The sequence below is a fragment of the Theropithecus gelada genome, chromosome 16, assembly GCF_003255815.1.
Source record: "Theropithecus gelada isolate Dixy chromosome 16, Tgel_1.0, whole genome shotgun sequence".
Taxonomy (NCBI): Eukaryota; Metazoa; Chordata; class Mammalia; order Primates; family Cercopithecidae; genus Theropithecus; species Theropithecus gelada.
Window position 1 is genome coordinate 47,797,716 of NC_037684.1, and position 13,392 is coordinate 47,811,107.

General features: G+C 48.8%; 1 protein-coding gene across 1 annotated transcript; it reads right to left on the bottom strand.

The window, feature by feature from the left end:
• Nucleotides 1-4,414: 4,414 nt before the first annotated feature.
• CD300LB (CD300 molecule like family member b) lies at nucleotides 4,415-13,392 on the bottom strand. The gene is made up of 4 exons (XM_025362890.1): nucleotides 13,229-13,392; nucleotides 7,801-8,130; nucleotides 5,652-5,724; nucleotides 4,415-4,973 (listed from the first exon to the last, which is right to left on the bottom strand). The coding sequence occupies exons 1-4, from the start codon at nucleotides 13,377-13,379 to the stop codon at nucleotides 4,811-4,813; spliced, it is 717 nt and encodes a 238-aa protein (XP_025218675.1). The 5' UTR covers nucleotides 13,380-13,392; the 3' UTR covers nucleotides 4,415-4,810.

Below are 13,392 nucleotides of genomic sequence, written 5' to 3' on the forward strand. Positions count from 1 at the left end.
AAATCTACAAATGGCCATAAATACATGAAAACATGCTCAACACCACTCATTATCAGGAAAATGCAAATTAAAGCCACAATGGGATATCACTTCATACTTGTTAGAATAGTCATTGTGTGTGTGTGTGTATGTATGTGTCTATATATACATAGATATGTATAAAAACAACATATATAAAACAACAGAAAACAACAAATGCTAGTGAGAATGTGTATATATATGCATAAAACAACATGTATAAAACAGAAAACAACAAATGCTGGGGAGAATGTGTATATATATGTATAAAACAGCATGTATAAAACAACAGAAAACAGCAAATGCTAGTGAGAATGTGTATATATATGTATAAAACAACATGTATGAAACAACAGAAAACAACAAATGCTGGGGAGAATGTGGAGACACTAGAACCCGTGTACATAATTGGTGGGGAGTAAAATGGTGCAACTGCTGTTATGGAAAATAGTATAGAGGTTACTCAAAAAACTAAAAATAGAACTATCAAATGATTCAGAAGTCTCACTTCTGGGTATTTATCCAGAAGAACTGAAAACAGGATCACAAAGTGATATCTGCATGCCCATGTTCATTGGAAACAGCATTATTCACAATAACCAAGAAATGGAAACAACCTAAATGTCCATCAGTGGATGAATGGATAAAGAAAGTGTGATATGTACATACAATGTAATATGGTTTGGCTCTGTGTCCCCACTCAAATCTCATCTTGTAGCTCCCATAATTCCCACATGTTGTCGGAGGAACCTGGTGGGAGATGATTGAATCATGGGGGCGGGGCTTTTCCATGCTGTTCTGGTGATAGTGAATGGGTCTCACGAGATCTGATGGTTTTATAAACGGGAGTCTCCCTGCAGAAGCTCTCTCTTTGCCTGCTGCCATCCATGTAAGATGTGACTTGCTCCTCCTTGCCTTTCACCATGATTGTAAGACCTCTCCAGCCATGTGGAACTGTAAGTGCAATAAACCTCTTTCTTTTGTAAATTGCCATGTCTCAGGTATGTCTTTATCAGCAGCATAAAAACAAGCTAATACACAATGGAATCATATTTTAGCAGGAGATGAGAGAAAAATATTTTATAGTGTGCTTGAAAGTAGGTTGAGAACATGGTTTATTCTTCTATTTCTTTTATTTTTAAAAATTATTACTATTTTTAATTGATACACAATCAGGCATATTTATGGGGCACATCGTGATATTTTGATATGTACATATAATGTGTAATGATCAAGTAAGGGTAATTCACATATCACTCACCTCACTTTTCTTTGTGTTGGAAACATTCAAAATCTACTCTTCTAGTTATTTGAAAATATACAATAAATTGTTGACAATTATAGACACCCTCTAGTGCTATCCGCCTATCCAGCTGTACTTTTGTATCTGTTAATAAATCTCTGGTTATCCCCTAACCCCCAACACACTTCCCCACCTTTAATAACCACTGTTCTACTTTCTATGTCTTGTTCTACTTTCTATGTCTTGAGATCAACTTGAGAACATGCAGTATTTCTCTTTTGTGCCTGACTTATTTCATTCACATAACGCCCTCCAAGCTCACCCATGTTACCACAAGCTATAGAATTTTTTTTTTTGAAACGGAGTCTTGCTCTGTCTCCAGGCTGGAGTGCAGTGGCACAATCTTGGCTCACTGCAACCTCCACCTCCCGGATTCAAGCAATTCTCCTGCCTCAGCCTCCCAAGTAGCTGGGACTACAGGCACACACTACCATGCCCAGCTAATTTTTGTATTTTTAGTAGAGACGGGGTTTCACCATGTTGGCCAGGATAGTCTCGATCTTTTGACCTAGTGATCCGCCTGTCGCGGCCTCCGAAAGTGCTGGGATTACAGGCATGAGCCACCACACCCAGTCAAATTTTGTTCTTTCTTATGTCTAAACAGTATTCCATTATGTATATATGCTACGTATTCTTTATCTTACGATGGAATATAATTTTATTCAGCCTTAACAAAGAAGGAAATCCTACCATATTCAACAGCATGGATGGATCTTGAGGACATTATGCTAACTAAAATAAGACAGTCACAGAAGGTTAAAGCCTGCATGGTTCTGCTTACATGAGGTAGCTAAACTAGTCACACTCATAGAAGCAAAAAGTAAAACAGTGGCAGCCAGGGGCTGGTGGAGGAGTGGAAAGGGGGAGTTGCTATTCAATGGGTGTGATATAGTCATGCAAGGTGAAAAAGTTCTAGAACTCTGCTGTAGAGCAATGTGCATATAATTAAGAATATTGTACTGCACACCTAAGAGTTTGTTAAGAGGGCAGATTTCATGTTAGGTGTTTTTTGTTTGTTCATTTTTTACCACAATTTTTAAAAAGGGGAAGAAGGAACCCACGCCCCCCGCCCTGGTGAGGGCCCTTCCCACTGCTGTCTCTTTACTGCCCCTGGCCAGCTGCCCTCAGCTCTGAACTTCCTCTGTGGTTGTGCAGTTGTTCAGAAGTAAAAGCCTGTGGGAAGGAGAAGTTGTGCTTTTCTCTTAAAAGAGTAAGAGCCATACCTGCCCACCTTTTTTTTTTTTTTTTTTTTTTTGACAGAGTTTTACTGTGTCCTCTGTCGCCCAGACACAAATGGCACAATGGCACAATCTCAGCTCACTGCAACCTCCACTTCCCGGGTTCAAGATATCCTCCTGCCTCAGCCTCCCGAGTAGCTGGGACTACACGTGTACACCACCACACCCAGCTAATTGTTGTATTTTTAGTAGACACAGCAGTTTCGTCATGTTGGCCAGGCTGGGCTTGAACTCCTGACCTCAGGTGATCCACCTGCCTCAGCCTGCCAAAGGTCTGGGATTACAGGCGGGAGCCACCATGCCCAGCACGTCACTAACTTTTGGTTCCATTAAGGGTGAAAATCAGTTTATGACAAATCCTCATGGTCTGTGGCTATTAAAGGGCATGAGGGCTTTGGCTCCAAGCTCCCAGTTGAAACACATTTGCTGTAAAATGCAATGCCAGCACTAGTGGCTCATTTATTGACTTTCCGTCTTTCTCCCTATCCCAGAGAGTGAGTGTATTAGGCAGGCTTTGCTTGTCAGCTTGCGTTGGAATCCCAAGGGGTATTTCCTAGAAATGTGTACGTGGGTAGTGGTGTAAGGGCGTGTGTGCTGGGTGGGCAGACAGACAATAGATGCCTACTTTACTCTGGTGGATTCTCCTCGATGGAGCCACAAGAATAACAACTCAGCCACACTAGCTCCAGAGAGATTGAGGGATTCATTGAATATCAACAGGAAGAACCGGTGGGAAAAGAATGACATCACCTTGACAAGCGCCAGTGGCCCCTCGCCCCTTTGAGTCCAGCTGGCGAAGCATCGTGCTTTGGTTTTCCCTCTCGTGGAGCAGTGCGGTCCTCCCTGGGTCTGGCCGGATCTTTGGGAGGCTGGATCCAGGAAAGCATTCCAGGAAGCAGGGCCCTGGGGGTGGTGGACTGTGGGTCCTGGTCCCCCACAGAATGACTCAGGGGGTCTTAGCCCGGCTCGAACTCTCCTTTCTGGCCATTATGGAATTTTCAGGCCCATCATTGGCCAGAGCCCTAAATTCAGTTGAAAGTCAGAGAAAGTTTCTCTTTGGCTGAAGGACAACAAGAGGGGGTTAAAGAGTCACAGTGGGAAGGGGAGGCTCCGGTTGCCATGCTAGGGACCAGAGGGCCCCCTCTCCTTTATCCACTGCTGACAGTCAGAGCTCCCTGTTAGAACCAAGAGCAGGAGGGAGGCGTCCTCATGGGTGTTCAAAGGGCAACATGCTGAACATGTGTGGTGTGTTTGCGTGTGCAGGTTGGGGAGGGAGAGTGTCTCACATGGGGCTGGTTCTCCTCACAAGAAGTGAAGGTCCCTTTGGTGTGAGGGTCCCTCACCTATACAGCACAAAGTGACCACATTTGAGGGCCTCATCGCCGTTGGTGAGGCATGTGAGGAGACAGCAGCACTTCCCTAGGACAGTTTTCATGAGTAACATGATTTCAACATTACTGAAAAGGGAGGGTGCCATTTCCTGCGATGGTTTTTGTTATTGCCCTCCCCACCTGGAGGTGGTTCTTGAGGCCCAACAGGCTCTTTTGGGGAGGAGACCTGAGCTGTCACACTGAGGAGGCTCCCAAGCTGCAGCCCCCCAGAGGTGGGGGAGTGGGCAGGGAGCTTGGGGAGCCAGAAGGAGGAGGAGGTGGGAGGGGGAGGTTCCTCCTCAACCCTGTGGACTCAGAGCCATGTCCTCCCTGGGGAAAGGGTCCATCCAGCCCCTCATGCCCTAGAATCAGGAACTCATCCCAGAATCACTCTCCTTGTGTGTGAGATCAGATAGGTTTCTTACGAACACAAGTTATTAAAACCCAACTTTGCCAGAAAAAAATATTTTTAAAAAATGGATATATCAGGCTCTAAGGCAAAGACAGACAGTGTTGAGTTGGTCTCCGGGATGATGGAAGTCTAGAGCTGGGGGGTCTCCCCCAACCTCTCTCTGTACTTTGGTCCCATGCTCTGTGCCAGAGTTATTCCAGCAGTGGGGACACAGTCATCCAGGCTTGAGCTCCATCTCTGCAGCTCCTGACCAAGAGAACAGGTGCTGGCACCCCAGGAGGTGATAGTGGCTTGGGAGAGGCCCCGGCCCTGGTGGGCAGGGAGGTGCCCACCAGCTCCAAGGCCAGGGCAGAGGCCAGGGCCCATATCTCAGTTGCCGCATCCCGAGGACTCAGAGATGTTCCTTCCACAGCCCAAGTCTCTTCTGGAAACGTGGTCCAAGGCAGGAAGGCTCTGCACATCCATCTCTCTAAGCGGCCATGTCTTTAGTCAGAAGTTCAGAGAAGTTCATGTAGATAGGCTGGTCCCCTGGCTCCTCGGGGACCCTCTGAGACCCCTTCAACCAGAGGATGGCACCAACCAAGATGAGCAAGATGGGCACCTTCACAAATACCAGGAGCATGTAGTGGTTCCTGGGGAAGGGGACACAGTGCTCAGAGCCCTGGGCACCCGCAGGCCATGTCGCTCCCATCCCCTAACCCTGTGAGCCATCAGTCAAAGTCTGTGACCCTGGGCCGGGCAACCCCACTCTGAAGATCCCTGTAAACCTCCTCCTTGGTTCAACCTCAAGGGCTCCTCCAACAGTCACCTTGGCTGGTTTCGCACGGGGCCCGTCTTCCTTTCTAACGTTACCTTCTGGGACCCTCTTTGCTCAAAGTACATCTCAGCTCAACAGAAGCACCAGAGGTCACCAAATACAGGTTGTGTTTCCTGCCTCTGTTCCTACTAATGCCAGCTCCAGACTGGTAAATCACCCTTCCTGCTCTGTGTCCCTTGATGTCTTGCACCACAGAGGGTGGTATCTTATCTCCCCCTGGCACCCATGAGGCCACCAATACAAGGTTGACCGATTGACTGGGCGGATGATGCTCACTGAAAAGAGTTCTGCAGAGTGGTTTTCTGGTGAGAGCTAGAGTGGGGAGATGGTGGATTGCAGTGATGGGGGCAGGAGAGAGATGGAGGGTGGGCTTGGGGCCTCGACTCTGGCTAGAACAGGTGTTGGTGTTTGGTGACAGGCAGGAGTTCTCAGGCTTGGCTTCCCCTTAGGAGGGACCCCAGGTAGGGGCAGGAGAAAGAACCACATGACTCACCTCTTGTGGGTGCTGATGGACACCCTGATATTGCTGTTGACAGATGAGCTTGCTGGTGCGGAAGCTGCTCCCTCTAGACACAGGCAAAGTCAGCCATGGGTTATTAGCACAGGTGGGAGCTCGTGCATGGGTCACAAAGCCACCCAACCCTGCCAGCCCTCACCAGAAGACCCTTTCCCCTGGAGTAGGAGGATTTTTCTCTCCTGCCACAGCCCCTCGTGCTTCTACTGAGTCACCTCAATCTCAACACACAGACATTTTTTCCCATCATTTTCAGGTGTGGCAAGAAAAATTAAAAAATAAATAGGAGTAAGCACTGTAGTCTATTATGGGAGAGAGAGAGGTTTTTTCATACTTTATTTCCACCTATCTTGTAAGTGGGACTATTGGATGGGGAAATAAATTTCTGGTCTTTTCCTCTGGAGTGATGCCTGAGCAGGGCTTAAGGAGATAAGATGCTGAAAATGGGCTGTCCAGAAATTGGGGTAGTCCAGAAAAAGGGAAAGGGGGCTCCAGAAGGCTCATGAAGAAAAGGGCACACTCCAGTTAAATAGACAACACCGACTATGAGGAACGGAACATTTTTAGGAGCAACTATACAGGCAATTTGTTGGGGGCAGTCTGGTGGGGGGGCCCCTGAGCCCAGCCCGGCACTGAGTATCCATGACCCAACAGTGATCTTTTATTTCAGTCCTCGGCCCCAGCAAATTCTTCTCAATGGTCCCAGGCTGTCAGGGGCAGTGGTTCACGCCTGTAATCCCAGCACTTTGGAAGACCAAGGGAGGCAGATTGCTTGAGCCCAGGAGTTTGAAAACAGCCTGGGCAACATGGTGAAACCCTGTCTCTACAAAAAAATACAACATGAACCAGGCGTGGTCATGTGCCCCTATAGTCCCAGCTACTCAGGAAGCTGAAGTGGAAGGATCAATTGAGCCCAAGAGGTTGAGGCTGCAGTGAGTCAAGGTCGCCCCACTGCACTCCAGCCTGGGCTACAGAGAGAAACCCTGTCTCAAAAAACAAAACAAAGTCAAACAAAAAAGGCCCAGGCTGGGGCCACGCTAGGTAGGCTCCTGTCTAAGCTGCAGGTAACTCCAGTCACAACAGTTCCTATGAAGCCCCTGATCGTCTTACAGACTGGTACCCCTGTAGGTTCCCCACCCAACACTCCAGAACATCTCTCTCCCTAAAGCGCCACACTGGCCATGGCTTTTTGTCTCTTTGTACCACCTGCATGTCTTGCTCAATCCCCTCTCTGCCCCCATAGATATTCTGGGCTTCCCCTACTTGGCAGCCCTGGGGAAGTCTTGCTTGACCCTTTCTGGACTCCTCTTTACCGAGCTGTAGCCACTGTGTCCATGTGCCTCTTTGGTACCAACCCCAACAGTATACAGGCTTGTTCTAGGGCCGGCATTGTCTATTTCCACATCACCACCAAATGGATCCAAGTGGACACTGAGCTGATGAAGTACTGAGTACGGGTGTGTGGGTGGAAGTGGAGGTTGGGGGCTGCTTCCCAGACTCCAGCAACAGCAGCAGGACGACCCCAGAGTCTGTCAGTGGAGTCCAAGGCACGGAGGAGATGCCAGGGCAACCAGAGAGGTCCCTGACATTGCCCGTGATTGAAGCCATCCTTTCACTTTAAAGCGTCCACTGTCACCCATGCATCTCCCTGGGACTTTCTTACCCCGTGCTCATCTTACACAGCCAGATAAAGTAGCAGAGCAGGTGGCTGGGGACCTAGAAAGGAGGGTACTGTAAGATGCCCAGAGCTACTCTGGGTTGGTGCAGTTACTGGGACTCAACACTAGGACTCCCTGGGCCGCTCTAGGTTCCCTCTCTGCCATGTCATGAGCAGGGCTGGGCCACCAGTCACCAAAACTGAAGTCCCCATTCTCACCCCCATCCCAAGCCCCACCTGGATTCCTTGGAGAGACCTCAGGGACTGAGATGGCAGAGCAATGCTGGCCGCCACTCTCCCTTAGTTTCTCTCACCTCCCTCCCAGTCCGTCTGTCTGTCTGTCTCTCTCTCTCGCTGTCTCTCTTAGGCTCACCGTCATTCACCTTCAGCCTTGGGGAGGAGCAGGTCAGAGCATTGACTTTCCCAGCCCTGAGCTCCAGGGCCTCGTTGTGTAGATGAGAAAGTTCTTACCTGGGTCAACAGTCAGTTGCACTTGAGTCCCAAGGTCAGGTCCTAGTCTCTGAATCCCACACCAGTAAATGTTTGAGTCATTTTGCCTGAGCCCCTCCATGGTCACAGTGAATGTGCAGTCTGTATGACTGTCCTTGATGGACACAAGGTCCTTCTTCTCTTCTTGCTCCGATCCTCTGGTTTGAATGAGGATCTCGCATGAGACCCAGCGCGCCCCTCGGCACCACCACTTGACGTGGGTCTCCCATCCTCGCTTATACTGGCACTGCACCTTCACGGACCCCTTCTCTGGACCTCTCACGGACACTGGACCTCGGATGGAGAAACAGCCTGCAAAACAGAATCCCAAGATACAACTCCTGTTGCCTGAGCCAGTTTGGTGTTTAAGAGTCCCGAATGTGTCTCTAGCACACCCAATTCCTCATCCCCATCTCCCCCTCAGTCCAGCCCCCACCAGCTTCTACACCTGCTTAGCATGTGACACCATGGTCTCCTACCACCTTCTTTCCTTGTCCTCTCAATGCTGTTCTCATCGGAGCCAAATATTTAACTACCAGCCCTCTGGGAGAAAAAAATCTCTGGTTTAGGAGCTGGGCACGGTGGCTCACACCTGTAATCCCAGCACTTTGGGAAGCCAAGGTGGGCAGATCACCTGAGGTCAGGAGTTCCAGACCAGCATGGCCAACATGGTGAAACCCGGTCTCCTAAAAATACAAAAATTAGCTGAGCGTGCTGGCAATCACCTGTAGTCTCAGCTACGTGGGAGGCTGAAGCACGAGAATAGCTTGAACCCGGGAGGTAGAGGTTGCAGTGAGCTGAGATCACACCACTGCACTCCAGCCTGGACAACAGAGTGAGACTCTTGTCTAGGAAAAAAAAAAAGAAAAGAAAAAAATCTCTGGTTTTAATATTTGCCAAATTCCGTAGTGTAACTACTCCCACAGTGGCAAATATCAGGTAATCCATGTGATGTCACTGGACAAAGAACTGGGAAAAGATGTCCCAAGCCAGCTCCTGTGAGCCAGACCCAGCACCCTGCGGGGGTACCCAGGGTTTCCTCTCCAGCCTTCGTCTTGTCTCCCCTGACAAGCCTCCATGGAGGGAGTCTCTCCATTTCCATGGCTTTAATGATTACCTGTTTCCTGATGGTTCTCAAATCCATATTTGCAGCTCAGACTCCCCTTAGCAAGTCCACCATTTACAAACACACGCTGGATGTCTCCACCCCAAATTCCTATGTTGCAGAATGGAATGCACTTCCTCTCCCATCCTGAACTACTCTCCTTTGGTATTTTTTTCTAGTGAGGCTTTGGATGTGACAGAGTAACAAAGGCCTGGTGAAAGCTAAGCAGATTAGAGGTGAGCATCATCAAACGGCTGCCTGTGCCTCCACTGATTGACTCCAGTTAGGCTGTGTGCAGATAGGCTCTTTCCTTGGCAATGACACGGGTTTCTTGATCACTCAGAAGTGGCTAAAGGGGCAGAGAATCACAAAGGTAGCCTCCCTTGACTGTCTCGTGGCCTCAGAGCTTCAGGCCCAGGCCGGGGGTCTCTGCAGGGTGGAGAGAGCCGGGTCTATTTCCCAGGCAGGTGCCGCGTCCTCACAGCTTGGGCCTTCTCCCTGAAGCTGTTTTAGTTTTCTTGAACTTTGCATTTGTGGTTGGTAGAATAATGTCCCCCATAGGTGTTGGCATCCTCATACACAGAACCTGTGAATATGTCCCCTGACGTGGCCAGAGGGACTCTGCAGATGTGATGAAGTTAGGGACCTTGAGACAAGAAGAGTATCCTGAATAATCTCCACGGATATTCTAAGTGAAACAGGGTTGAGGGAGAGTCCGATTGGAAGATGCTCTGTTGCTGGCTTTGAAGTGGAGGAAGAGGCCACCGGCCAAGAAAAGCAGATGGCTTCTAGAAGCTGGAAAATGCAGGGAAACAGATTCCCCCTAAGAGCCTCTAGAAGAGGGTTCCCAACCCCGGGACCACAGATGGGTAATAGCCCATGGCCTGTTAGGAACTGAGCCTTACAGCAGGAGGTGAGCAGTGGGCAACCAAGTGAAGCTTCATCTGTGTTTACAGCCACTCCCCGTTGTCCGAATTACCACCTGTCCTCTGCCTCCCGTCAGATCAGCGGCGGCATTAGAGTCCTATAGAAGTGCGAACCCTATTGTGAACTGCACATGTGAGGGATCTAGATTGCGCACTTTATTAGAATCTAATGCCTGATGATCTGTCACTGCCTCCCATCACTCCCAGATGGGACCGTCTAGTTGCAGGTAAACAAACTCAGGGCTCCCACAGATGCTACATTATGGTGCAGTGTATAATTATTTCATTATAAATTACAATATAATGATAATATAAAGTATACAATAAGTGTAATGTGTTTGAATCATCCCAAACCATCCTCACCCCACTCCTGGTGTGGAAAAATTGTCTTCCATGAAACTAGATCCTGATGCCAAAAAGGTTGGGGACCACTGCTCTAAAGAAACCCAACCCTACCTGCACCTCAATTTTAACTAGTAAGACCATGCCAGGCTCTGGTCTTCAGAAGCATCAATGAGATGATGAAATTGTGCAGTTCTAAGCCATAGAGTTCATGTTAATTTGTTACAGCAGCCACTGGAAATTAACATAGCATTCAATCAGCAGAACCAACTTGATTGTCTTCAAACCAGCAGCTCCACCACCCAGCCTTCCAGAAGAGCTTGGCATCTACTTTCATGCTGTCCTCTCCTTCAGCCCCAAGAGCTGATTGGTAGCCAGTTTAGTTAGCTCTATCCTAGAGATGCTCCTCAGGTTTTTTTCTTCTTTCAGTCTCTGTCATCACAGGCCCCGAGGACAGCATGGCAGCAGAGCAACTGTGAGCTTTAAATGCAGAAAGACTTGATGCTGAACTAGTTGGGAAACCCTGGCAGAGTTGCTTAACCTCTGCAAGTCTTGCTTCCTTATTCATAAGACAGTCACGCTACACTCTACTTTGAAGGTGGTAATAGGACTTGGATGTGTGTAGGCTGGGCAAGGTGGCTCATGCCTGTAATTGCAAAGCTGTGGGAGGCTGAGGCAGGAGGATCGCTTGAGCCCAGGAGTTCCAGACTAACCCGGGCAACATGGTGAAACCCTGTGTCTGCACAAGTAAAAGATTAGCTGGGAGTGATGGTGCATGCCTGTGGTCCCAGCTGCTTGGGGGGCTGAGGTGGGAGGATCGCTTGAGCCTGAGAGTTTAAGGCTGCAGTGAGTTACAATCACCCACCACTGCACTTCAGCTTGGGTGACAGTGAGGCATTGTCTTCAAAAAATTATTTACTTTTAAATTTAAAAGAAGACTTGGATATAGTCCAATACCAGACATTTGGGGTTTGCTCCATCAGTGACAGCTCATCAACAGGTCAGGACCTCATCTGTGCCTACATCATGGCGGTGGCATCTGGAGAGGTCTTCCCAGTCCCAGCAGCATCCTACCCAGCTCTCCTCTCCTGAAGATTATGGCCTTCATACTCTTGTCTTTTGTGTTTCCAATCTCATATCCAACTCGCCACCCCCAAGCTGTCCTGCACACTAACAGCTCCCTCTGCTCTCCTCTCCATACCACTGCCTGAGTTGGGTACTGACACTGTCTCCTCCTCATCGTCAGCTGCACTTGCCTTGAGCATCTAAAAATCTTTTAGGGGCCAGGCACGGTGGCTCATGCCTGTAATCCCAGCACTTTAAGAGGCCAAGGTGGGTGGATCATTTGAGGTCAGGAGTTCGAGACCAACCTGGCCAACATGGCGAAATTCTGTCTCTACTAAAAATACAAAAATTAGCCAGGCATGGTGGCAGGTGCCTTAATCCCAGCTTCTTGGGAGGCTGAGGCAGGAGAATCACTTGAACCAGGAAGGCAGAGGTTGCAGTGAGCCAAGATTGTGCCACTGCACTCCAACCTGGGCGACAGAGTGAAACTCTGTCTCAAAAACAAAAAACAAAGACAATATACCCAAAAACATAAATTGGATTTGTCAGCAATCACTAACAGCAGAAAAGAGATGCTGCTGCCTTGAACAAAGTGTCATGAATCCTAGCTTCAGTCATTCAAACTGTAAAGGGCTCACAATGTAATTAGGCCCATTTAAAAATATATGTGGGGGTTTCTCTAACCACAGAATATGATGGCTGGAACTATTAATCAGGCTTCTATGTGTTGTCAAGAGTTGGTATGAGGAACGATAGGGATGGAAATGACAGGGCAGCCGTCAGCTTGGAGCAGAGCCCTGTTGAACTGGTTGAAGGGCTGAAGTCCAGCCAGGACCGGAGTTGGGTCTCAGAACTCCCCAGCTGTGCTCTTTCCTGTTGTACCTCTGTGGACTGCTCTATCTGTGCCAGATGGTCAGTCCCTAGGCTCCAGGAGAGAACTGTGTGGCCCACACATACTGTATACCATGTGTAAAATTCTGGATTGTCCCCTAATGCCCTCTAGGTATCCACCAAGGTTTGCCATGGAGAAGATCATCTAGCCCTTCCCACTTTCCACCTGGGTTCTTGAGAAGTTTTTTCTTTGAAAGTCTCAGCTCCTGAGCATGGCGTGGAAGGCCTTCATAATCTTGTCTTTCGTGTTTCCAATCTCATATCCAACTCGCCACCCACAAGATGTCCTGCACACTGATAGCTCCCTCTGCATGTATCCACCATTCTTTCTAAGCCTCCATCTCTCTGCACAGGTCCCCCAACACACACAGCCACATACACACCCAACTCTCTAGAGTGTCTGACCTTCCTTCTACAAGGCATATCAAGTGCACAGCTTCGTCTTTCTCTAGTCACCAGAGAAAACTGCTTCATCCTCCGCACACACCTCCAACCAATGCCTTATTGTGTCCTGCAATTGCTCATTGTTTGTGTGTATGTCTCACCCACTAAGCCATCTGGAGTCTTTTTACTTTTTTTTTTTTTTTTTTTTTGAGACAAGGTCTCACTCTGTCACGCAGGCTGGAGTGCAGTGGTGCGATCACAACTCTGCAGAATTGAATACCTGAGCTCAAGGGATCCTCCAGCTTCAGCCTCCCAAGTAGCTGGGACTACAGGCATGTGTCACTATGCTCAGCTAATTTTTGTTCATTTTCTTTAGAGACGAGGTCTCACTATGTTGCCCAAGCTGGTCTTAAATGCCTGGACTCAAGCAATCCTCCCACCTTGGCCTCCCAAAGTGTTAGGATTACAGGTATGAGCCACGGCCTCAAGCTTGGAGTCTTCTTTAATGGCCAGTTCTCCTCCTCTTTTTTCTTGATGTCCTCAGGCCCCGAAGCACACAATGTCAGTCCCCAGTGCACCTTTGTTGAATGACTTCACAAAGCCACCTCTCATTTCCCTGGATGTGGAAGGACAAATGCCCTCTGCCTCCTTCCCTGCCCCTGTCATACCAAGGGCCCAAGGCCCCGGCCCCACTCACCTGAGAGGCTGAGAAGGAGCAGAGCGGGGGACAGCCACATGGCTCTGCCTTCCCGGCTCCTCGTCCACCTGATCTGCAACCAGTGGCAAATGCGGATCCCAGATGCACTCTGGAAGTTCTGCCTGAGCTCAGGCTTGCACCTTCTGTGCATCTAGACCGCCTTT